A 26,115-nucleotide genomic window follows, 5' to 3' on the forward strand; every position below is an offset into this window, starting at 1 on the left:
GTGGACATCAAAACTGGCGTGCTGAGCTGGTTTTCCCTCTCCTGAACTCCCTTATGCTTATTGGTAAGTCTTCATATGGCAAATGGCATACTTCCTTCCTAACTCGTTCACCCAAAGGGATCAGTTATTTAAACTGGATGGGTTGGCACTAAAATAACATCTCCATGTGAAGAGACGTTACTACACTTCTATACTGTAGTGTTGGGCAACAAAAGCAAGGCAATATGCTACTGAAACTTTTGCTAAAATGGAACCTCCCATTTTCTAGGAACCGTTTGAGCAGCACTGCTAATGAAATATGAACTATCAATTGGCCTTGATGCAGGACAAAAAATGGTATAAATCAACATGGCTGTGGAGTTTACAAACAGCCCCCAAATAGGTGTATTTAAGGTACATATGGGGATTGGAAGGCCATTTTATACTCAACGAACCTTTCAAGTCACCCCAGATGTCCTTGCTGGCAATGCTTGGGCTCAACTTTAGTTACATAAGGACATAATTGTAGTAGATCATGGGTGAACCTTTTGATAGTTTCACTCCATGATATTTTGGATTATCAGTCTTCTTTGTGTTCCTGACAAGCACAGGTTTCACTGTTCTGGAAGCTAAAGAAGAGGCTGCATGTGGAGGCCTGATGGTAGCTTATTTCACTGGTCTATAACTTGCTACATAATGGCATCAGCATTCTTTGCATTTGCGAAGTGCTGCTAGAATTCAAGGAGCTCATAGTGCTTTCCCAACTTTTATTAATTAAATCTTCAAAGTGCATCTTCAGGGAGGTGATATTATTTCAGCAGTACAAAAACAGTTTCTTCAGGAGAAGAAAAGCTGTGGACAATATTCAGAGGGAAGGGCTTTAACTGCCCTGCTGTTGTTTTCAGAGCATGACACAATGCCTTCATTGGAGAAATGAAGACACCCCACAGGGATGGTGGGTGGGGATAAGCACACAGTTACTTATGAGACCCACAGAATGCTTCACGGTTGTCAGCACCATAATGTTCTTCATTTAACTTGTCATGTTTATGCACCATTTCCAATTTCCTCGGTACTGAAGGATTATTTCCATTTTGTTAGGCGTGTCTTTTAAATCCCAACAGTCTGAATCAATTTCGATCCCTAAGAGAGACTGAGCACTGTCAGAGGAACAGGGTGAGCGGGGAAGAAATGGCACTTGTCCCCAGCTGTGTTTACTTTCTTGTCCTTGTAACGTGCTCATTTAATACTGATACCAACCTCTCCTCAAGGGTTTGGATGGAATGATTTATCAGCACAGGCTTTTCATGTGCCCATTCATTTTTTAAAAAATTAGTGGCACACAAGATAATGTGTGAGAATTATGTCATCTATCCAACCACCCTGATTCCTATCGATCCCGTCTCATTAGACATATCCATACAATAGCTTTCTTCTGCCTTCAGGAATCTTAAACAACTCATTTCCCAGTCTTTACAATAAAAAAAATCTTCATCATCAGTTTATCTTGCTTCATTTAAAATATTTAAATACACTCTTGTCCATTCTTTGCTACAACACTATCACACCCTTCAATTGTTATATCATCTCCTGTTTTCCTTTCAGCCTCCTGCAGTCTTAATCGTCTGTAACTTCTGATTTATAGTCTATGTTTGTCTAGGTGTAAATCACAGACACTGAGAAGCACCTCCCCGTTCTGTGAATGAGAAAGCACACATGACTTTCTCCAGACCAACTGTAACATGAGAAATGTCACATGTTTCAGAGGTCTAAAGCTAAAGAAATTATGTCGGATCAGAGAAATATAGTTAGGTGAGACAGATAGGCAAATATCACTGTGTAAACCTGCATAATTTAGTATTAAGTCTTCCAAGCCTGCCTGACCCTATATTTGCAGAATATGGAATTCTAAGGCCTTGTTTATAGAAGGACATCCTCAGATGGACCCTGCTTGGACTTATTTGCAAGTTGCAACCCCTTGCTAAACCAATCCACATGTAACCTCTCCAACCTTTTGCGAAGACTGAGTGATAGCAGGTGTTTAGGAGTACATAATGTTTGTTGAACACAATCCGAAAAACGGTGAGAGAAGTGCTCCCAAAATTAACAAAACAAATATTGCTCTTCCCCTAAACAGACACATAGGTACACTTCTACTTTCTTTCAGATCATAAAATGATGGATGGCTGAAAGCCATACCATACGTCTCCCTTCAGTGTTTCCACAGAGGGGAAAAATCTATTGAATTTCTGCCTGTAACCAGCTCTGAAAATGCCAGGAAATAGGGAACAACCAAGCCAAAGTCCTCTAATGATGAGGGAAGGCCTCTGCTTTCTAACCCAAAAGTGTTTCTACATAGAAACATTAAAATTGTTTCTAAATTTATATGGATTTGAGTATGTAGACATAATTCAAACTCTATGTTTTAGCATATACTGCAGGTATTTAAGCTCATTTTGGACCATACTACAAAAACTGGAATGGTAGATAACATATTCTGACCAAGCATTCTGACTAATATCAAGATCATCTTATCACCTGGACCATAAGATGAGCTTCCAAGATAGCTGTGTTGCATGGAAGTATAATTCTGAGCTCTGCACTAGGCTTAAAATACTTTCCCTATAAAAGAGTTGCCTAAGGATCAAGCTATCACATTCCGTGGCCTTGATCCCCTCTCTGGCTCATAGGAGGAACCAGAAGGGGAGGAGGATTCACCCAGTAACCCATCATGTGCTCCTCTAGGACCTTCCAGGATAGAGGACATGAATTTACCAGACTCCTCAGACTCAGAGGACACCCGTCTGATGCAGTCCTCAGTACTTCCAAGGCATAGAAGCCATTGGCTTCAAAATTGGACAGTGGCCATTTAAGAAGTAGACAGCTTCTCAGAATGGGTGGGGTAATAGCAGGTCCAGGCCTCAGAAGGCCTCTGTATATTGCTGAGACAACTGTTCTTTGTGAGTAAGTTTCAGCCAGTGATCTGTCCAGCATCCTGACAGATCTTGCCTGGCCTGTTGGGAACTGGCATTGCCTCACCTGATGTGACCTTGCTGTGCCAGATGTGATCTAGCCTTTCTAGGCAGGACCACTGCTGCAACCCAGTCTCCCCTGAAAGCCCCATGTCAAGCTCAGACAAGACACAAGCTGGATCCGATGGTGGCAAATCCAGGTGTTTAATAGAAAACTGTCTGAAAAATGTAGAAAGAGGGGAGTAGGCTTGTGGGTTAGGGCATTGGTCTCTCCCCATGCTCACTGCTTACCTTCCTCCAAAGGCTCCCCCACCCCAACCACTTGAATGCACTTCTGAGAAGGGTAAGCTGCAGGTGCTAATGTTTTCTGCAAACAAATCCCTTTGTTGTAAAAAAAAAGGACTCTCTCTTTCTTTCTGTATGTTTGGGACAGATACGTATTTGAACAATTTGACCCTGTAAAGGCTTGATTCAGATGTTACACCAGAAAATATTACATATATCCTACTTTACAGAGGACAATCCTCCGTCCAAGGATATTCCTGTGTTTGGACACATCCTGTTTAAATGGCTGTTCAGTCCATGTCCAAATTAAAGATGAAGAACCCTAAGAAGGAAGAGCAGAGACCTTCAAGTTGCTTGTCAACCGTCTGAGCAACTATGCAGATAATCTGGGCTGTCTTTTCCACTATGGTGAGATGCATTATATTTCTATGTGTAATATAGTAATTATTTCTAAAGTTTCATCTATATATACAAATTATCATGTGTAAATTTATGCAAATATGTATCCTCTTTTGGGAAGATGTATTTCCCTTTTTTCTGGTAGTTTGTTAGTGGCCACCCTCCCTAAAGTACTTATGGAATTCTTTTACACAGCAACTATCTTATTTATAAGATAAATAACTCCGGGAGTGAGCGGAGGACAGGAAGGCCTGGCGTGCTATGGTCCATGGGGTCACAAAGAGTCAGACATGACTTAACGACTGAACAACAAATCTTATTTACATAAGTTTATTATGTAGGAACATAGCAAACTGCCTTATACAGTGCCAGACCATTGGTCCATCTAACTTAGTATTGTCTACATTGATTGGCCGGGACTCTTCAGGGTTTCGGACAGGGGTCTTTCCCAGACCTAACTGAAGATACCAGGGACTGAACCATGTGATTTACCACTGAGCTATAGCCTATGTGCAGCATTAGCATATTACTAGTACGTTTACTTGGCCAATGTGAAGCTGGTATATGAGATGGTGCACATAACAAATACACAGGCGTTCCCCCTTATGCATTGTCCATCATGGAGGCTGACGCCAGCACAAGAAGGGGCTGGGACTGGTGAGCACATCCTCCCCCCCCCCCCGCATGGAATTGGTAATTCATGAGGGTCTGCCTGCGTGGGGTTAGAGGTGAAATGGAAACCATGTGGCACACTTAACACAGGGAAATGCTTTACTATTCCTTGCATTGTATTTAAACTTCTGTCATACAGAGATATGTGTAAATGCCTACAAACATTCCTGCTTTTCTGTGTCTCAATATTTTTCTCTCTCTTATCTTCAAATCCACAATTCCTGTTGTTTTAATCAAAATAGGCAGTTGCATAAGTGTTTTTAGGAAGCAACCGGTACACTTCTGCTCTTGTAAGGTACTCAAAAATGTTGAAACTAACTGAATGGTAGATAATCTCCCAAGAGCCTTCCCCGATTCTAGATAGAAAGGCAATTAAAATCAAATACACACTATGCACATGATTACGTCTACTTTTCTCTAAAATGGTTGGGAAAGCTCAAAAATAAGTAAAAAGAGTAATATAACAAGGGTCCTGTCCAAGACCATGAACCCAGAATGCCAAAATAAATACAAACTTCATCCAGCATCTAGAAAATGCTTACTATTTTCATATGCCAAGGCTGAAGCTGAAACATTTTGCCACCTGAGACGAAGGACAGGATGGTATCCTCCTTGTTCCATGTACAGGAGCTGACCAGACAGCAGCTGAATCTTACTTCAAATGCTTGCTGCCTCCACCGCACCTGAAGGCAGCAGGCTAGCTTAGGGGGTGCAGCGCAGGGGTTGTAGAACACATACAGCTCTGTGCTCCAGCAATTAATTAATTAATTAATTCATTCATTCCATTCCATTCCATTTCATTTCTATACCACCCAATAGCCAAAGCTCTCTGGGTGGTTCACAAAAATTAAAACCAAAGCGCACACAATAAAACAATACAAAATATATAAAACATTAAAACTACAGTAAACAATACAACCAGAATAAAACCTAACAGCAGTGCAGGGATTTAAAATACAGATTTAAAACAGCAAAGCTAAAAGTCTAAAGAGCTAAAATGCCTGGGAAAAATAAAAAGGTCTCCACCTGGAGCCAGAGAGAATACAATGTAGGTGCCAGGCGAACCTCACTAGGGAGCTCATTCCAGAGCCGGGGTGCCACAGCAGAAAAAGCCCTCCTCCTAGTAGCCACCCGCCTCACTTCCTTTGGTAGGGGCTCATGGAGAAGGGCCGCTGATGATGATCTTAAGGTCCGGGCAGGCACATATGGGAGGAGGCGATCCTTCAGGTAACCTGGCCCCAAGCCGTTAAGGGCTTTGAATGTTAACACCAGCACTTTGAATCGGGCCCGGAAATGGACTGGCAGCCAGTGCAGCTGGAAAAGTACTGGCGTAATATGAGCTCGCAGGCCAGTCCCTGTTAACAATCTTGCTGCCCTATTTTGGACCAGCTGAAGTTTCTGGACAGTTTTCAAAGGCAGCCCCACATTTAACGCATTGCAGCAATCAAGACGAGAAGTTATCAGAGCATGGATAACTGTAGCTAGGCTATCTCTGTCCAGATAAGGGCATAGTTGGTATACCAGCCTAAGCTGATAAAAAGTGCTCTGTGCCACTGAGTTCACCTGTGCCTCAAGTGACAGTTCTCCCTCCACTCCCTGCCCCCCTAGCGTCTGTCACCTGAGGCAGCCACCTTCCCTCACTCTGGGGCCAGCATTCAAGGCCCAACCATCTGCACAGAGGAATTAGAAATCAGGATACTGACAATGCTCACGGAAGACAAGTGGAATCTAGCACAGGATAGCACTGCCGAGACGAAATATAGCTCTAGTCAGGTGTTATGGCATGAACCTCTGAAAGGACAGGCAGGGCTTCGCATGCCAGCCTCTCCCCAGCTTAGAGTGGGAAGGTTCATGTGGGGATTCTTTGCACAATCAGCTGAATGCACTTAGAATATTCCTCCCAGCTGGCAACTCTGCACTATCGAAGTTCCTGATTGCAGGGAGGATTCTTTGTGAAGGTTGGGATTGGAGTTGTGCGGGGACAGGAATGGTGAGGAACGGCCACCACATGAGACCCAACTTCCTCTTCATGTGTTGTTTGAAAGTGGGTACATTAGTGGAAGCTTTGGGAAATTAGGAATAGGCTCTAATTTAGGGTTATGTAAGCAAAATTAAGACTTTGATTCAAAATCAGGCTCAAATTGAAACTCAGCTGGATTAAATTAATTGATTTAGGGTGCAATCATATGCATGTTTAAACAGCCTACAAATCCCAGCATATCCCAGCCAGCATGGCTGGTGGGGCATACTGGTAGGCAGTTTTTGTGTCTAAACATGCGTAGAATTGTGCTCTTAATGGATTGCACTAATTCTGGTTCATGGCATGACAAAGAAAGGCTCCGGGATTCATAAGGGGGACATATTATTCTGCTTCCAGGGAAATTCTGAAAGTGACTTCACAAGGACATCAGGAACAACAAGGGTTTTATAACCTTGTTTCATATTACTTTTGCAATTTAAAACACATTCAGATAGTACTGAAGTAGCAAAACTCTCTGCAAAGTTTTCTTTTCTTTTCTTAGGCTAACTAATCCCAGATGAATTATTTAACATAAGCTGTTTCCATTCTTTATTTTGTTTTCCTTTTTTTTTTAATAGAAAGAAGCTGCACTGATTGATTTTGCCTAGACATTAGTATACTGTTCTGTTAGAAATGCTAAAATGTAAATTATTTCTAGTCCCAAAGAAAATGACAAAGACAGTGCTTTAAGACTCACATGTTGAGTCTTTGATTTTCCCCATATTGCAAATTCATGCATAGATTTTAAAGATAATAATATTTATATATGTGAAATCCCTCTAATTTGTGTAAGCAAAAGGGAGGGAATCATTTTATTTCTTTATTTTAGCAAAAAATGATTTCATAATAGTCAGTAAGTGACATAATAGCAGTTATAAAAACTGAAATGTCATCCTTGCCTATAAAACAAAACCCTACTCTGTATAAGCTAAAGGCAGGGGAGTATAGGATAAATCCAAGTGGAGTTTGCCTCACAAAATAAATAATGCAGCATACACTGATCCAAAAGAGTGAATAAGAATGTAGGTATGAACTGGCAGCCCTTCCAGATTTTACCTCAGGCAGGAGAAACACACTCAAAGAGCAATCCTACCCCTGTCAGATGGAACTTAACATGGGGTTAGGGATGGCTGAATCTGTTTGCTTTGCTTTCTATAATATTCACATTTGTTCAAGCACAACTTTGTTCTGTCCTATTTCCACACCAGATTTTTTTTATTTAAAGAAATCAACATGCAATTTCAGACACATTTTCATGAGCATTTTTGAGTGCATGAACATGTATACCAATTTTTAAAGCCAATTTTCCCTGCAACTTTCCCTTTAAGACAATCTTTTGTACACATTTTTTCATCAGAGAACTGCACTGAAAAATTCCAAAAAGTGCGAAAACCAAAGGATAATTGTGTGTTCCAGCCCTACCTGGAGATGCCGGGGACTGAATCTGGGACCTCCTGTATGCCAGGCATGCTCTACCACTGAGCTACAGCGCTTCCTAGGATTACACATATAACGGATGTGAATTATTCTGAACACTTAATAAGCTCTATATAAATGCTAAGGAGTGGTCCCCAGTCTTTCTCCATAAACATATTTCTCCATATTATGACAAATCTTGTTACAGTAGCAATTTGCTGATCTTCCAAGAAGCTTTCTGAAACATTGGAAGCTGCCTTAGATGGAGTTGGTCCAACTAGCTTAGTATTGTCGACACTGACTGGCAGCAGCGGCTGTCCAGGGTTTCAGGGAGGAGTTTTTCCAGCCCTACCTGGAGACGTTGGGGATTGAATCTGGGACCTTCTGTATGCCAGGCATGTGCTCTGCCACCGAGCTATGGCACTTCCTCATTAAGTCTGAGATATGTGTGAATCTGTGAAGGATAATTATGGAAATAAATGGATAATGGAAAGGTGACACTGGAATAGTGTCATTTTAGTGTTTCTTTCAGTTATATGCGACTAGTACTCAACACGGGTTTTGGAAACAATGGTTGCTGCACCAATAAGGAATGATATAGGTAGAAAGGCTAATGTGCTGATGTCTCATCTCTATTTGTAATTTAACATCTGTATCCACACCAAATGTTATCTTGGCACAACAATGTGTGCTGATGTTACTGAATAGGTCACTATTATATGGTACAAAGCTGTGACATATGGGCATGGAGGAGGAAGAACTTCAGTCTCCTAGTGGCCTTTGGCTACCATAGGATCAAGTGACAGTGCAAATCTGTGCACCTGTGACATCCTTATGATTGGCTGTAATGGCATTTTAGCTGATGTGCAGTGTTATAGGGTGGACCCGTGCCACTTGCTGTTACCACACAAGCATGAGTCACTCAGTGCACCAGTCGTAGTTAACTGGATTTAAGGGAGACATGAAGGATAATGTTTTGATGCTTCTGGACTCAAAAAGGAACTTCATGCAATATTTTATCACCCCCAAACACTACATCTAATAACTCTGCCACAATAATGATATCACTTGTTTCATAGAATATTATCTCATTTTATTTCCACAAATATTGTTCTGAGGTTACAAAACACGTTATCTACACAATGTCCTCCAACATCAGCTTGGGAAGTCTAACAGAGAGATGAACAGGAACATTACACGTACCAGGTAGATCAAAAGAAAAGACATTCAACATATTTAGGCAATCCTTACATACGCCCTAATACACAAGCACAGAATTCTTGGTTACAAAGAGTTGGGTGTCTCTGATGACATCCCACTCTTAGCCAGTCTCATCAGATACGAAGGAATGGGTTTGATTGGTTCTTGGGTAACATACCTCAAGTCAAAAACTCAACAACAATCCTATTTTCTTTCAGCAAGTGTCTGTCTCCTTTCTAAATCAGCATTAAACCTGCATTCCACCATGATACTAGGAGATGCCTCCAAAAGTTATTTCCACCCCAGCGAAACGGGGTAGAAAGTTGCTATTTCCACCCCAGAGACCCCAGGCACACTGCTTTATACAAAACTTCCAACAAGGACAGAAGTTCAGGCCCTTCAGTTCTGACCAAATTCCAATGCAAGAAATTGCTTTCTGCTTAACTAAATAGTTCTGCTATTTCATATGGAAAGAAATGTTAAATTTCTGTCCTAAAGCTCATCTTGGCAGTCTTACAACAGCTACAGAATTAAAACAGCGTACTGTAGCCTTCACTTGCATGCAGAAGCTCTAATTTGTAATTCCCATATTTTATGCAATAGAAGTGTCAACATCTGCATCTGTATCATGAATATTCTTCTAATAAAAAGTAATCTTTAGAGATCTGTTTTCCCTTCTGTGTGCAATGCAACCTTTATTAATACTAACAGTATATACTGTTATACTATGTGCATGAATGTATGTATTCCCCTTGACAGCTGCCCCTTAAATTTATTAACAACATTAACACTTAAGTTTAGTATACACTTTTAAAGCATCTGTTTGGAGGCTGTTCTACCAATAATACCACTTATAAAGACAGAAACATCTGCTAATGCTAAAGTCCACCATTAAATATATAAAACAATTATATGGTTAACACAAAAGTAATGTTATACATAAGTACACTACACACAGAAACATTAAAAACAAGAAATGACATTTCATATTGCTACTTTTTGGATGTAGTTAGCACAACTTTTATTGCCACAGTTTAATCCCTACTATTGTTTATGCTGAAATCTTAACAAATTAGCAGTCTCCTTATGATGGCCTATGGTTTCCCATCTCTAATTCCAAAATCTGAAGGAAACTGTGCACTGCTCTACAGAGAGGCAAGTCAAAAATATATGAAAGTTATTAATGCAAAGTTTTGGGTGTTTAGGTAGGCAACATGTAGGCAACATGGAAACATATCTAGATCGATTCACTAATGTATACATTTGTTCCTATGGTAGAGAACTGGGGTCCCCAACTTGATGCCTGGCACCACTGCACCCACAAGGCCATGGTGATGCAGCTGCCAGGCTATTTCTTCCCTCAAGTGAATGGAGCAATTTCTCCATTCACTAGCATATGGGTAAAATAAACTGCCCAGCTGAAAAATGGCTGGAGCAGGGGGTCCTTGGTGAAGGTGACCTTCCCCCCCTTTCAGCTGTTTTTTGGCAGTACAGCTTCCCCACTCCATTCACTTGCAAAGGGTGAAAATGCTGTGTGCGTAGTGCGTGCTTACCTCCCACTGTCTCTTTCTCTCTCCCTCATTGTCTGTTTGTTGCTCCTCCCTGTCTCTTTTCCTGTTCCCTCTCTCCATTTCCCCCCTTCTGTTTCCCCCATATGTGTGTATGTATGTGTGCGTGCATGCATACATGCATGATTTCTCTCCCTCCCTGTTTTTCCTCCCTCTATCTGTTCCCACCCCTTTGTTTTTCCTGTCTGCTTTCCCTCTCTCTCTATGTGTTCTCTCTCTCTCTCTCTCTGTGTGCATGTGAGACAGACAGTATACACACAGAGTGTGGGCTCTTGCTCCCATCATGTTTTACTGGTCACCCCACCCCCATGACAGTTATTTTAAAAATGCCAAATGTGCCCAGGCCCACAGAGGTTGAGGGACACGGATATAGAAAGTGATGGACTATACAGTATTACCAAATCAGATTTTCTGGAAACATTTCCACTAGCCAGTCTTTTTAGAGTAACCAGTGAAAGTGTAAATCCAAAGATTTCCAGAATACCCCTACCTGTGAAAGTGAAATTGTTCTGAAGCGGAGCTTGCTAAGATTCTGACAGAACATTGAGATGCAAAGTGTTCGAAAATAAAGTAGAAAAGTGTTCATCAGTGCCATCTTAAACATAATCTTGGGAAAAGTTAATTAGGGGCTAAGGGATAAACTGAAGGATGGTGATAAGGCATGGCATGCTGCCAAGGAGACGGGAAAGAGTAATGTTTATGCAATTGGATAGAAAATGGAGAGGAGGAGGAGGGGAAATGAGGAAGGGGCAAAATGCATGAAGAAAGTAACAAATAAGCTGGACGAGGTTCAAGCAGGCCACAAAAAAAATGTACCTCAAACCAATCCACATCCCTAAATTAGTGTGCTGAGATTAATGTACTAAATTAGTGTATGAGATAAAGACATGCAATGAAGTCAATGTGGCTCAATGCACACTAAACCTCTGATGACAGGGAAGGCCTGGTCTGCTCAATGATGTGCTAAGAGCTGGAATTCATGTTTGAATTCTGTAGCACCTCCCTTACTTAAAAAATGTATGTAGCACCTCCCATACTTTTCTGTAGCACCTCCCATACTTTTCTGTAGCACCTCCCATACTTAAAAAAGAGAGAGAGAGAGAGAGAGAGAGAAGCAGCTATAATAATCAAAGAAAAAACACTATTAATATTCAAAGAATGGATAACAGATCCAGATATTCATTATATATATTTTGGAATAAGTAAAATAAATGAAAAGGAGATCTTAATAAGGTTGTGTTCCCAGTGGTAACTAGAGATCCATCTTTGAGAAAAATAAATAAAATTGTGGAGAGATATTTAGAGTGGTTTATAATTTTAGGGAGATAACCTAGTGGGATAATTTCTCCAAAAACGGACAGAATTCAGGGTAGAGAATATAGTTCTAGGAGACTCCCTCAGATTTGTCTTAAAAATAGTCTGATAACTCTTTGACAGTTGAAGATATTATAATCCAGATTACACCTTTTTTCTATTCCCAACAAGTTATATTCAAGGATAGATATCTTTTTCACATGCCTGAAAATAAATAACTCAAAATAAAAATATTGTGATAGGTACTCAGCTTTTTGCAGATCACACCACTGTAAACATGAATTGGATAACCGGAAATAGTAAAAATCAGAAAGATGGCAAAGCAATTTTTCCTGAATATTATTAATGCCTCCCTAAGGTAATTTTCCATCATGTCTGAAAGAAGCAGTTATTAGACATCTTCTGAAGAAGCCTTTCCTTGACCTCCTAGACTTCAATAATTATAGGCCAGTAATTAATTTACCATTTGGGGGCAAGGCAATCGAGAAGGCAGTGTCCATTCCACTCCAAGCAGTCTTTCATGAAACTGATTACCTGGACCCATTTCAAACTGGTTTGAGAGAAGGATATGGACTTTAGACAGCCATGCCAACAAAATATAATTGTTTTTATGTATTTTATTGTTGTAAGCTGTCTTCGGAGGGCTTCTGCCCTGAAAGGCGGCCAAGAAATATTTTAAATAAATAAAATAAATAAATAAAATGGTCGCCCTGGTGGATGATCTTTGCCTGGGAATTGATAGGGAGAGTGCATCCCTACTGGTTCTTTTGGACCTCTCAGCGGCATTCAGTACTATCGACCATGGTATCCTTCTGGATCATCTGAGGGAGTTGGGGGTTGAGGACACTGCTTTGCAGTGGTTCCCCTCCTTCCTCTCAGGATGGTTCCAGATGGTGTCACTCAGGGATAGTCGCTCCTCAAAAAAGGAGATGTTATGTGGAGTCCCTCAGGGTTCCATCCTAACCTGATTCTGTTTAATATCTACATGAAACCATTGGGAAAGATCATCAGGGGATTTAGGGCTGGGTGTTATCAGCATGCTGATGACACCCAAATCTATTTCTCCATCTTTATTCAAGGAAGGTATGACTCGTTTGAGTGACTGCCTGAAGCTGGTAATGGGCCGGATGAGGGAGAACAAGCTGAAGTTGAATCCAGGCAAGACAGAGGTGTTCATTGTGAAGAGTCCTAATTCAGGTATTAAGGTATGTCAACCAGTTCTGGATAGGGTTGCACTCCCCTGAAGAAGCAAGTTCATAGCTCGGGGGTGCTTCTTAACCCAACCTTGCTCTTGGCACCCCAGGTGGAGGCAACAGTGAGAAGCACCTGTTATCAACTTCGGCTGATATGCCTGGGAAGCAGCAGCTGCACCGGGTGAGCCTGAGCCTGCTTCTGCCCCCGCCCACAGGTACTTAAGGCGGGGCTGCCAGAGGCAGCGCCTCGGCGTCGCACCAAGTGCGACGCTAAGTGCACACTTAGCGTCGCACTTGGAGTCGCGTAGGACCTGAAGACCTACCCACCTGCCTCTCCAGAGACACCAGCAGCCACAATACCAGCAGCAAATAGCGGCAGCAGAGGGCAGCAGCTTTAAAGACAAGGGGAAAGGGGCAAACGTGGACTTTTTTCTGTTCCTTCTTAGCTGCTGTTCTCTTTTATCTCTTTTATCTTTTATATTCTTTTAAACTGTTGTGCTATTTATATCTTAACATTTTAATATGTGCCTGGGAGGACTATTGGGCAACTCAGGGAGTCAGAGAGGTGCCACCATAACTGTGGTCACGGGCAGGGGGAGGTATGGCATTGGGGGATTAACAGGCCAGCTGAGGAGAAGAGGGGCTAGACACCTTACAGCTGTCCCCTCTTCTGGTTCTTCCCCCAACCTGATGGTTCCTGGCAGCCTTACCAGTCTGCCCTCGGGTCTGGTGGTGCTGCTGCTGAATGCCAGGTCGGCCCAAAATAAAATCTCCCTCATCCATGACTTGATTGTGGATGAGGGGGCTGACCTGGCATGTATTACTGAGACCTGGGTGGGGGAACTGGGAGGGGTCACTCTCTCCCAGCTGTGCCCTCCTGGGTACTCGGTGCAGCACCAACACCGACTTGAGGGTCGGGGAGGGGGGGTTGCCATGGTCTATAGGAATTCAATCTCCCTCTCCAGGCTTCCTGCTCATTCGAGTGCAGATCTTGAGTGTTTGTACCTTTTGTTGGGTACCCGGGACAGATTGGGGATTCTGTTGGTGTACCGCCCACCCCGCTGCCCATCAGACTCCCTGCCTGAGCTGACGGAGGTGGTCTCGGACTTGGTGTTGAGGACCCCTAGGATGATGGTCCTGGGGGATCTCAACTTCCATGCTGAGGGCGCTGTATCCGGGGCGGCTCAGGACTTCATGGCCGCCATGACAACCATGGGGCTGTCCCAACATGTCATCGGCCCAACGCATACAAAAGGACACACGCTTGATCTGGTTTTCTTGACTGGGCAGGAGGATGGTGATCTGAAAGTGGAGGAATTAACATCTGTCCCTTTGTCATGGTCAGATCACTTCCTGCTGAGGTTTAGACTCCTGGCGGCCTTTCCCCTCTGCAAGGGTGGGGGACCTATTAAAATGGTCCACCCCCGGAGATTAATGGATTCCGATGGATTCCAGAGGGCTCTGGGGGATTTTCCTGCTGGTATGGCTGGTGCTCCTGTCGAAGCCCAGGTCGCTCTGTGGAATGCAGAGATGACTCAGGCGGTTGACACAATCGCGCCCAAGCGCCCTCTCCCTCTGAGCAGAGCCTGGCCAGCTCCTTGGTATACACCTGAGCTGAGGGCAATGAAGCAAGAGGGGAGATGGCTAGAACGCAGGTGGAGGAAAACTCGTGCTGAGTCTGACTGAACACAGGTAAGAGTCCACTATCGAGCCTACTCTGTGGCAGTGAGGGTGGCAAAGAGACAGTTCTTTTCCACCAGCATTGCATCTTCTCAGTGTCGTCCAGTGGAGCTTTTCCGAGTGGTTCGCGGCCTGTTACATTCTGGGCCAGGGAGAGAGACGGTGGAACCCTCGGTAGCATGCTGTGACGAGTTTGCATGGCACTTTAAGGATAAAGTCGCTCAGATTCGTCATGAATTGGACACCACCATTAATGCAGTTCCATTGGTAGAGGCGTTCAGAGCACCGTCTGGTCCAGTTTTATTGGATGAGTTTCAGTTACTGAGGCCTGAGGATGCAGACAAGGTGCTTGGCCAAGTCCGATCGACCACTTGTGTGCTTGACCCTTGCCCTTCATGGCTTATTAAATCAAACAAGGAGAGGTTGTCCAGCTGGGTCCAGGAGGTTGTAAATTCCTCCTTGAGAGAGGGAGTGGTGCCTGCCACTTTAAAAGAGGCAGTAATTAGACCACTCCTGAAAAAGCCTAACCTGGACCCAGAGGATGTTAACAATTATAGGCCAGTGGCCAACATCCCCTTCCTGGGCAAGGTGCTTGAGCGGGTGGTTGTAGGACAGCTCCAGGCACTGTGAATGAAACGGATTATCTAGATCCATTTCAATCGGGCTTCAGGCCTGGTTTTGGAACGGAAACTGCCTTGGTCGCCCTGTGGGATGACCTCTGCCGGGAGAGGGACAGGGAGAGTGCGACCCTGTTGATTCTCCTGGACCTCTCAGCGGCTTTCGATACCATCAACCATGGTATCCTTCTGGATAGGTTGTCTGGGTTGGGAGTAGGAGGCACTGCACTACAGTGGTTCCGCTCCTACTTGGATGGCTGATTCTAGAAGGTGGTGCTGGGGGATTACTGCTCTGTGCCATGGCATTGTGCCATGGGGTTCCACAGGGCTCTATTTTATCCCCCATGCTGTTTAACATCTACATGAAACTGCTGGGGGAGGTTATCCGGAGGTGTGGGCTGAGGTGCCATCAATATGTAGATGACACCCAGCTCTACCTCTCTTTTACATCAAAACCAGGTGAGGCAGTGACTGTTCTGAATCAGTGCCTAGGCACGGTAATGGACTGGATGAGGGCTAATAAACTGAAACTCAATCCAGACAAGATGGAGGTACTGTTAGTGGATGGTTCATCAGCCTGGCTAGGTGATATTCAACCTGTTCTGGAGGGGGTTGCACTCCCCCTAAAGGATCAGGTTCGTAGTTTGGGGGTGCTCTTGGATCCAGAACTGTCACTTGAGGCACAGGTGAACTCAGTGGCACGGAGCACTTTTTATCAGCTTAGGCTGGTATACCAACTACGCCCTTATCTGGACAGAGATAGCCTTGCTACAGTTATCCATGCTCTGATAACTTCTCGTCTGGATTACTGCAATGCATTATACGTGGGGCTGCCTTTGAAAACGGTCCAGAAACTTCAGCTGGTCCAAAATAGGGCAGCAAGATTGTTAACAGGGACTGGCCTGCGAGCTCATATTACGCCAGTACTTTTCCAGCTGCACTGGCTGCCAGTCCATTTCCGGGCCCGATTCAAAGTGCTGGTGTTAACATTCAAAGCCCTTAACGGCTTGGGGCCAGGTTACCTGAAGCCTCCTCCCATATGTGCCTGCCCGGACCTTAAGATCATCATCAGCGGCCCTTCTCCATGAGCCCCTACCAAAGGAAGCGGGTGGCTACTAGGAGGAGGGCTTTTTCTGCTGTGGCACCCCGGCTCTGGAATGAGCTCCCTAGTGAGGTTCGCCTGGCGCCTACATTGTATTCCTTTCGGCGCCAGGTGAAGACCTTTTTATTTTCCCAGGCATTTTAGCATTTTAGCTTTCTAAATTTTTATCTTTGCTGTTTTAAATCTGTATTTTAAACTCTTGCACTGCTGCTAGGTTTTATTGTGGTTGTATTGTTATATTGTGGTTTTAATGTTCTGTATATTTTAAATTGTTTTATTGTGTGTTGTTTGGATTTAATTTTTGTGAACCGCCCAGAGAGCTTCGGCTATTGGGCGGTATAGAAATGAAATAAATAAATAAATAAATAAATAAATGCCAGCTATGCCTATTCCTGGAGCGTGTGGACCTGGTAATGGTAGTGCATGTGCTGGTAACCTCTAGGCTTCATTTTTGTAATGTGCTGTACTTGGGGCTGCCTGTATATCTAGTTTGGAAACTCTGACTGGTACAAAATATGGCAGTTAGGTTGGTCTCTGGGACACCCTGTGGAGACCATATTACACCCGTTTTAAAATGTTTACACTGGTTGCCAATTTGTTTCCGGGCAAGATATAAAGTGCTGGTTCTTAACTTTAAGGCCTTATGTGGTCTAGGTCCAAGGTACCTTAAGGACCACCTTCTCCCCTACACCCTAGTCTGCCACCTAAGGTCCTCTGAGGGCTCTCTGCTGCAGCTGCCTAATGTGAGATTACAGCCACATGCAAGAGGACCTTTTCCTTTGTTGCCCTTCAGTTGTAGGCACATATCAACCTGTTGGTTGATATGTGCCTACTGACCTCTTTGGATGTTCTAAAGTGGGAATTGAAGACTCTATTATTCTGGCAGGCCTTCCCTTTTTAGAACTCTCGTTCTTCTTTGTTGATTGTTATACAATGTTTTTATGCTATATTGTTTTTATTGTTGGGGTGTTGTTTTTTTGTTAAATTGTGTTTAACTTTGTACACCACCTAGAGTATTTTGTATATAGGAAAGGAAAGGTTCCTCCTGTGCAAGCACCGGGTCATTACTGACCCCTAGAAGGACATCGCTTATGCTGGCGTTTTCATGGCAGACTATAGCGGGGTGGTTTGCCATTGCCTTCCCCAGTCGTGACTACCTTTCCCCCAGCAAGCTGGGTGCTCATTTTACCGACCTCGGAAGGATGGAAGGCTGAGTCGACCCGAGCCAGCTACCCGAGACCCGGCTTCCGCTGGGATTGAACTCAGGTCATGGAGAGAGTTTCAGTTGCAATACTGCTGCCTACCACTCTGCGCCACACGAGGCTCCTATTTTGTATATAGGCGGGTTATAAATGGAAAAAATCATCATCTTCATCAAATATGGAGATTAGATAATCTGTTACCAGAATAGGAAGATACAGTACAGCAGGGGTCCCCAATATGGTGTCCACAGGCACTTTCAATGGCACCCACAAAGGGGTCCCCAACATGGTGCCTACATGCACGTGATGATATTATTATCATCATCATCCATTTTTTTAAATATACATACATAGATATGTATGAAATGCATATAAGCTTCTAGCAATTATACATAGGCTTCAATAAAAGTGGACCAAATATCCAAATAAGTATCAATTTGCAGGTAGCAGCATCTATGTGCCACCCATTAAAACTGAAAGCATTGTAAGGTCCTCACTCTATCGCATTATAGGAAGTGAGTGTTTATCCTTCTAATGTCGTAATGTCAGTCTTTTAGCTGTCAAGAGGGCACAGAGAATCTATTTACACTGATCATTTGTTAATTTCCATAAAGCAGGTAAATACAGAACATGCACATCACTGAATATTAAAGACAGTTCCAGTACAAAATTTATCTGTATAATATAACCTTCTCTCAAAAAAGAAGCAACTACTGGACATTGCCAAAACATATGTTTAAAAGAAGCATTAGCTGTATTGCACCACCAGCAATTAGCTGAATTAGACAATCCCTTATTAAAGGGACATTGTGGTGTACAGTAGACAGGGAACAAAGGTTTTTGCTGAATAAGACACAGTCTAAGATCCAAAGATGTGACAGGTAGATGCCAAAAGGGCGATCCACTGATTAGGCATTTTGTGATGGTGCCCACAGCAGTTTCTCCAATTCCCAAATGTGCCCATGGGTCCAAAAAGGTTAGAGACCCCTGCAATACAGGATATAAGTTTTTAAAAATGGAAGAATATTTTCAGGTTCATCTCCCCAGTTAGGAGCTTGGTGACAATATGGAAGGCGTCAGAAGCAGTCATGATTCAGAAGATCTCTTACCATAAGAACAACATATTCCTCTAACTGAATTAAAATGACCCAAATATTAGAACAAGAACTCAAAAGAACCTGCTCTCAAAATACAAAAGCTTGTGAGAAGTCGCACTTAGGAAATTGTGCCGTTACAAAAGTCACTATGATTGTTAACAAGAGATAACAAAGCAGAAACATTTCAAGCAAATATGTCAAAGAAAAACCAATGGGTTGTATCAAATGTAACACCAGTGGAAAAAGTACAAGAGGTGGCATTCTTCCTGTAGTTGTTTCATTTTCTGCTAACACTTGTGCCAGCAGGACAACAAGCACAAGCAACATCTATTAATATTATTATTATTATTATTATTATTATTATTATTATTATTATTATTTCTATACCGCCCAATAGCCAGAGCTCTCTGGGTGGTTTACAAAGATCTAGCTTAATGAGTTATAAGGAGTTGTGAGAGTGCTTGTGCATGTGGGATCAAAGAATTAGATTTGACAGTTGCACAATAATGAAAAATGGGGTTTCCACAAATGGGAGACGCTTGGCCCTAGCAGAATGACACCACTACATACAACCCAATGAGACATTGTGGAAGAATGTTCTGAATTTTATAATTTTTTTTATGCAACAGAAAATGCATTTAGATACATTGCTATAGGTATTTCTCACAAAGATAGAGCAGCCTTCTTTTAGCATGAAAGATGCAAAGACTGATAAGAACCAGTGATTTGGGAAGAATAAAGGGATATGGTAATGACACTGTGGTGTAATAAAGTCCCTAGTTTGATGAATGTAAAGGAGATTATTATAAAACCCCTTTTCATCTCATAAGAACATAGAGCTGTGCTGGATCAGACCAAAGGCCTATGTAGTCCAGCATATTGTTTCCACAATGGCCAGCCAGATGCCAAGAGGTTAACCCATAATGAGGACATAGAACTCTCCTGGTCAGGTTTATTTAATTTATGTATGTATATATGTATGTATGTATGAATTTATTTCATTTCTATACCACCCAATAGCTGAAGCTCTCTGGGCGGTTCACAAAAATTAAAACCAAAAAGCACACAGTAAAACAATATAAAATTATATTTACAACCACAATATAACAATACAACCAGGATAAAACTGGAGTAAACCAGAGTAAAACCTACTCTGGTCTCCAGTTTCTGTTTTCAGTTTCTGTTTTCCAGAAACTGGTACCAAAAGGCATATCACCTCTGATTCTGGAGGTAATATATAGCCATTATGAGTAGTCGCCACTAATAACCTTATCCTCCATCAATTTGCCTGGTGCAGTGACCAGAACTGTACACAGTATTCCAAGTATACATAGATTTGTATAATGGCATTATGATATTTGCTCCTAACTCCTAAGAGATTTATAGTACAATCCCATACATATCCATTCAGAAATAAGTCCAATGGAGTTCAATAGGACCTACTACTATTTAAGAATGTATAGGCTTGCAGCTTAACAGCACAATCCTATTTATATCTACTCAGAACTGCAGTTCAATAGGACTTACTCCCAGGTAAGTGTGTATAGAGCTGCAGCTCAAGTTGCATCTCTCCGGGTACAAGTCCCACATGTTAGAGCTGTTGCTTAGGATAGATAATGCTCGTAGATAGATAACGCTCGTAGATAGATAATGCTCATAGATAGATAATGCTCGTATCTACCGGAAATGTCCTAGAATTGAGATATAGTGGGATATGATTTTGGAAAATATAAATATATATTTATAAATATTTATATATTTATAAATATAAATAATAAATGTAAAGCATATGATGGGTTTTCATTTGCCTTTGGACCCAAGAGTGATATTGTTTTGTAGTATCTACACTTCTGCAAGGAGGTATGGAAATTATTATTCATTTCTGGACTGCTGCCAGAATGGCCAAATAGTTGCAGATGGAAGCCAACAGATACTCTTTCCCTAATGGATTGGATGTCAAGTGTTTGGGCTTTGATATAAATGATAAAACTGATGACTATTATTAGAGTTAGAGCAGGAAGGCAGGGGGATAATAGATTTTTTGAGAAAAGGTAAATATTCTGAAATAAGGCACAGGATAATATGTGAGGTACGATATCCTGGGGAAATGATAGCTATGTTTTTATTCTCTTGGAAAGGTTCAACCGTAAGGAATGTTATAGCCATCAATGTATACTTAACTATTTATACTTAATTATTAGGTTTTTAAGAATGATCTTCATTTAGTAAATCAGCAATATTAGTAATGCCAATCAGGTATATATGTTTGTTTATAATTACTTAATATATTTCTAGGATAATCACAACTTGTTATGTTTATGTATGTGGAATTTGTATAGTGCATAATAGGAATAAAATAAACAATTAATAAAATAGATGGTAAAAATACTGAAAGTGTCTTCCCTCCTTTACTTGATTTCTGATATTTGTTCCTGTTTATTTAGGGCACATAGCCAGCATGGTCACACCCTTTTATTCTAAACATATTAATGCAGAGTAACCACCACAGTCTGGATTTGCATCCACAAACACACATGTGATTAAACTTACCACACTGCACAAGCCCTATACACATATATTGGGCTGAACATATGGCTGTGGAGGAGGGATCAGGCTTGCTCATTTTGCTCTGCACTTACATGCAGGATGTTGGCACAGAGGCTATGGCATGTACAAAGTGAGTGTACACAAACTTTTGCAGGGATGCAAATTACATTTATGGGTATAGTCTCTGCACCAGTGTTATCATGCCTGGGTGTAGGTAGGGGCTCAGGGCTGGTGAAGACAGACCTGCTCCACACACCCCATTCTCATATGCATGTTTAGTGTATGCACATGTGACATGAGCTCTTCAAGCCATATTTTGGGGATGCTTCAGCTCTGGATTTCTTGCACTGAGCAAGGGATGGACTAGCTGACTTACACACCTCCTTCTGTGATTCTCTCTGTGTGCAGGACCCCAGAAACGTTGGAAGAGTGGGATAGCTCTAGTTTTGCAAAAGGCTAAAATGTATTAAGAGATCATTGATCTATATATGTGATTATGATCTCCCTAGCCATGCCTGCATAACCAACCAAATACATCCTTTCAAGACAGAAACTCTTTGTATTACATCACTACTACTGAGTTAATTCTTACAATCAACAAAGAGGGTTAGATTGATATGATCCAGCACTTATTTGCAAAATCACGAGTACTGCTAACATAAATAATCAATCATCCCAATCCCCCAAAATGTTACTTCAGATCTTGTTTTGGCATTATACGGGGGCGGGGGGGGGGGAAGGGACGATCAAATCAAACCAAACCCCAAACTCTTATCTAAGTGTGTCTGTTTGTGAGCATAAGCAAGCAGCCCCCAGCCCCTACCATTGGATACTGCCCTCAATGCCAAATGCACCCTGCATCAGAATGTGCTGAACATAGTGGTGGCTTGCCCAAGATAATGGCAGTGGGGTGTGAGGGGAGACCACCTGTTCTCTAATTGCATATTCATACATATAGGGAGGGGGCAGGACTGCAGACCTAGTCCCTTATTACTTAAAATGAAGTAATAGGCATGTATTTTTGCATGCCCTGCACTTTACCATTTGTTGCTTAATAAAAGTCCTGAAAAATCACCACTTTATCAATTACAGTGAAAGTAGGGCCCCTTCAGAGTTTCCTCAGATCTGCATATTACTGTTCCTTCTCTTTTTGGTGAACTTCTCAATCAATTTAATTCCATGGGGTAGTTTCTAATTAAATCTAATCTATAGTAATTGTTCATAAGCGACTTGTAGATATAAGTAATCATATATATATATATACATGCCACAGGCATAATGATCAGATCTGTCACTGAATATCTTAATATGGACCAAACCAGATCTTGGATTTTCCAAATCAGAGAACACTCTCAGAACCAACTAGTGCCTACAAAATTGTTACATGCACACAGAAACAGAAACATCCTACTTATGTATGAACGATGTACTTTTAGCTGACTTGGGGCAGTATCCAACAGTGTTATTCTGCAAACTCAAATAATGCGAATGGCGCTCCACTGAATCTTTCCATTGAGCAAGTTCTCATGCATTATGCTTGCGCAAGTGCTCACGCATTATGCCAGTGCAAGCATAATGTGCAACTGGTTGCACAACTGCACTGCGCAAATGTATTTTTAGTTGGATTTTCCTCTTGGGCATAGTTTGGAACCTAGTTTCTACTAGTGCAACATTATTTGTACTAGTGGAATAACACACTTGGATACTACCCTTGATCGTTAGAGCTCCTTGACCCAATCCACATATGAGAGTTACACTTAAATAATGCAACACTATACATCTTGTAACATTGTGCACACAAATGTCGCGCAAAAAAGAAAGAACAAAAGCTGGGACAGACAGAAACACCTACACTTTTACTTACAGAGACAAAAATACTAATGTGTGTGAAATGTCTCAAAACACCGGAGAAGGGAAATTAACACTATAATATTAAATTTTGCCTACATGCCTCATTATATTTAACAGGGTTTTTCTCTTTCTTTCCAAATGCAGGAAGAGACTTTTCTTCCAGTTAGGACACAACGATATAGATAACATATTTTAGAGCCTTTGATACATATTATTGTAATTGTGCAGACTTTCTAGACTTACCTCCTCTATGGATAATCAAAGAAGTCTCACTTCCAACTGGACATTCTTTAAGTATATCCACTACTTCTGCATGGCTCAGGTTCTGTACATTCTGCTGATTGATCTCAACAATGAGGTCACCTTCACATAAACCAGGGCACCCCTGAATGTCTAGAATTTGCTTCACTCTCTGTCCTGTGGGACTGTCTGCTATAGTGAAGCCAAAGCCCTGGGCCCCTTTCACAATGGTTAAGGTCATGAGTTCAGCTTGCGTGGCCCCAGAAGAAGCCATGGATACATTATCATCATGAACAGGTGGTGGGAATGTGCTATCAAGCTGACTATCTGCTGGAATGGAGTGCAAGGAATGTGGTGGCCGATCTGTTACATCTGGAACAGATTGAGAAGTTCTAGAAATGTATTCCAAATAAGTTTCATAGTTATGTCTTCCATTTACTACTACTGGAGTCCTCTCCATGACTGCAAGTGGTGGCACCATGCTGTTGGCAGGATCTTCAGGATCAAAGGGCAGAGGGTATCCACGACATAGCACCAGGTTGACACTCTGACCAATGGGAACAGACTGGAAGAGTTTGACTACATCTGCGTGAGTATGCCCAAGGACACAAACTTCATTAATATAGACAATGACATCACCTAGAAAGAGAGAAAAATAATGACATGAGATAACTTCAACTACCCTTGAATTTAAAAACTGAATGAACTTGGGATCTCCACAAGGGATCATCACTCTTCTGCAGCTACTGACACAATCAGCTTAAAATGACTGAGACAGTAGTATGTCTGCCTACAAATAATTTTGGTGGTGGCATAGGTGGTATCGATTTTTGCCTCAAGCTTAGAAATATTGCCAAATTAAAAAGAAATTGCAAAGAAAGTCTACTGAGGACAGAGAACTTTAACTCTGATGTGCATAGAGTTAGAGTTTTTGCTTTTTCATAGCCCCAAACAAAACAAACTCCTAATTACTTTCAAATTTCTTATGGAAACTAGTATTTAAAGTAGGATCCCTCTTCTAAACACATATGTGAAACAGTATTCATTATCCTTTTACATGTGATATGGCTATATATAGTTACAATGAAAACTCAGTACAAGCTTTCAGTCACATTTATTATCAGAAAGAGCATAATGTTTACCTCCTGCCATATCCATGATTATGCTCAAAGCTTACAGTGTGGGTGCACTAATTGCTACACATATCAGCATATTTCTAGCATCCATGCTGGAACACACCTCAAGATGTCTATAGCTAAGACCTATGATACAACTGCATTACTGGCATTCACACTAAAATCAGGGGTGGGCAACTTGTGGCTCTCCAGATGTCTTGGCCTACAATTCCCATCAGCCCTAGCCAGCATAGCCAATCATGAGGGATCATCAGGATTGTATGCCAAAACATCTGGAGGACCACAAGTTACCCACCCCAGCCTTAAGGATTTACAACAAGCATTTTTAGAGTATATTATCCAGCTGATGACGTGAAAAAGCAGATCAACAAGGCTAGACTTGCACCCAGGAATAAGCGACTTCAGGACTGAAACAGAAGAGAAAGTGACAGAAAACTACCTATAATCTACAGCTCCCACTCCAACGTATCTTCAGGGATCTACAGTCTATCATAGCCAAAGATACAGGCTTGGGTGGTAGCCCTGTCCTTGCTTACAGACAGCCTGCAATCTAAAATGGCTATTCATTAGCAACAAGAAGCCACGTAACAGAGGCACAAACTCAGTGGCCAGACCCTGCAGCAACCTCCCAGGTGCCAACTGTACCAAGAGGGACAATGGTAACACCACTAGAAGACCTAATAGCATCAGCCACAATGTCAAGGGTTCATTCTCTTGCTCATTCTCCAACATGATATGTGCTCTTACCTGCCAGCAATGCCCTTCTGCATTGTACGTAGGGCAAACAGGACAGTCTCTACGTAAAAGAATAAATGGACACAAATTGGACGTCAGAAATGGCAACACTCAGGAATGAGTAGGAGAATATTTCAATCCCCCAGGACCCTCTACAGCTGACCTAAAATTTGCCTTTCTCACACAGGGGAATTTCAAAGGGAGAAATTCCAGTGTGGAACAGCTGAATTAGAATTTATCAAGAGATTCGATTTGATCGCTTGGGGCATGAATATGGCAAAGGCTTCCTGTCACACTACAGGTGATTTACTTAGAAATGCGAGGATGGCCAGGGAGATTCAGATGATCATCCTCCACCTTCAAGGAACATGTGAAGGGGACCATGGAGCTAGCTCTGCTCACCAATGCAAATGTACCTGGTGGCCACACCCCTGCCACCCACTTGTTCAGCACACATAAAAAGGAGCTCAGGTCTAATCAGGATTCCATCTGCATGGAGATTATTCATGCATGTTGGTATGCCCATCAAATCTACGAATGGTGGTGGTGATGGTGATAGGGGTATGGCAGCCAGGCACATTGGTGGTAGGGCTGTGACTCCCCCTCATGTGTTTCTTGGACACGTGGTACGTGTGTGGGATCATCTGAACCCCAACAGTATTATCCCCTAATACTGATGTTATGAATGGTAGCTGGCTGTACTTCTTAGATTTTATCATCATTTGACCCCACCGTTAACCATTTTTCCCATATACACCCATGTGTGTATACTCTATTTCTGCCAACTAAGGATAACACTTCATGCCTCTGCTGAAGGGGACTCTAGCTTACAGAACCTTACGTCATAATAAATTTGTTAGTCTCTAAGGCTCCTTTTTTATTTGTTCATG

General features: G+C 42.1%; 1 protein-coding gene across 3 annotated transcripts in view; it reads right to left on the bottom strand.

The window, feature by feature from the left end:
• Positions 1-26,115, bottom strand: part of MAGI2 (membrane associated guanylate kinase, WW and PDZ domain containing 2) — a 977,993-nt gene that overhangs the window by 168,808 nt on the left and 783,070 nt on the right. For all 3 annotated transcript variants that reach the window (XM_084811512.1, XM_084811513.1, XM_084811511.1), the window contains one exon: positions 23,358-23,993. In XM_084811512.1, the coding sequence (XP_084667638.1) occupies positions 23,358-23,993 (636 nt within the window). The remainder of the gene's footprint in view (positions 1-23,357; positions 23,994-26,115) is intronic.

This window comes from Heloderma suspectum, chromosome 7, assembly GCF_057233095.1.
Source record: "Heloderma suspectum isolate Gila_16-S chromosome 7, 16-S_ref, whole genome shotgun sequence".
Classification (NCBI taxonomy): Eukaryota; Metazoa; Chordata; class Lepidosauria; order Squamata; family Helodermatidae; genus Heloderma; species Heloderma suspectum.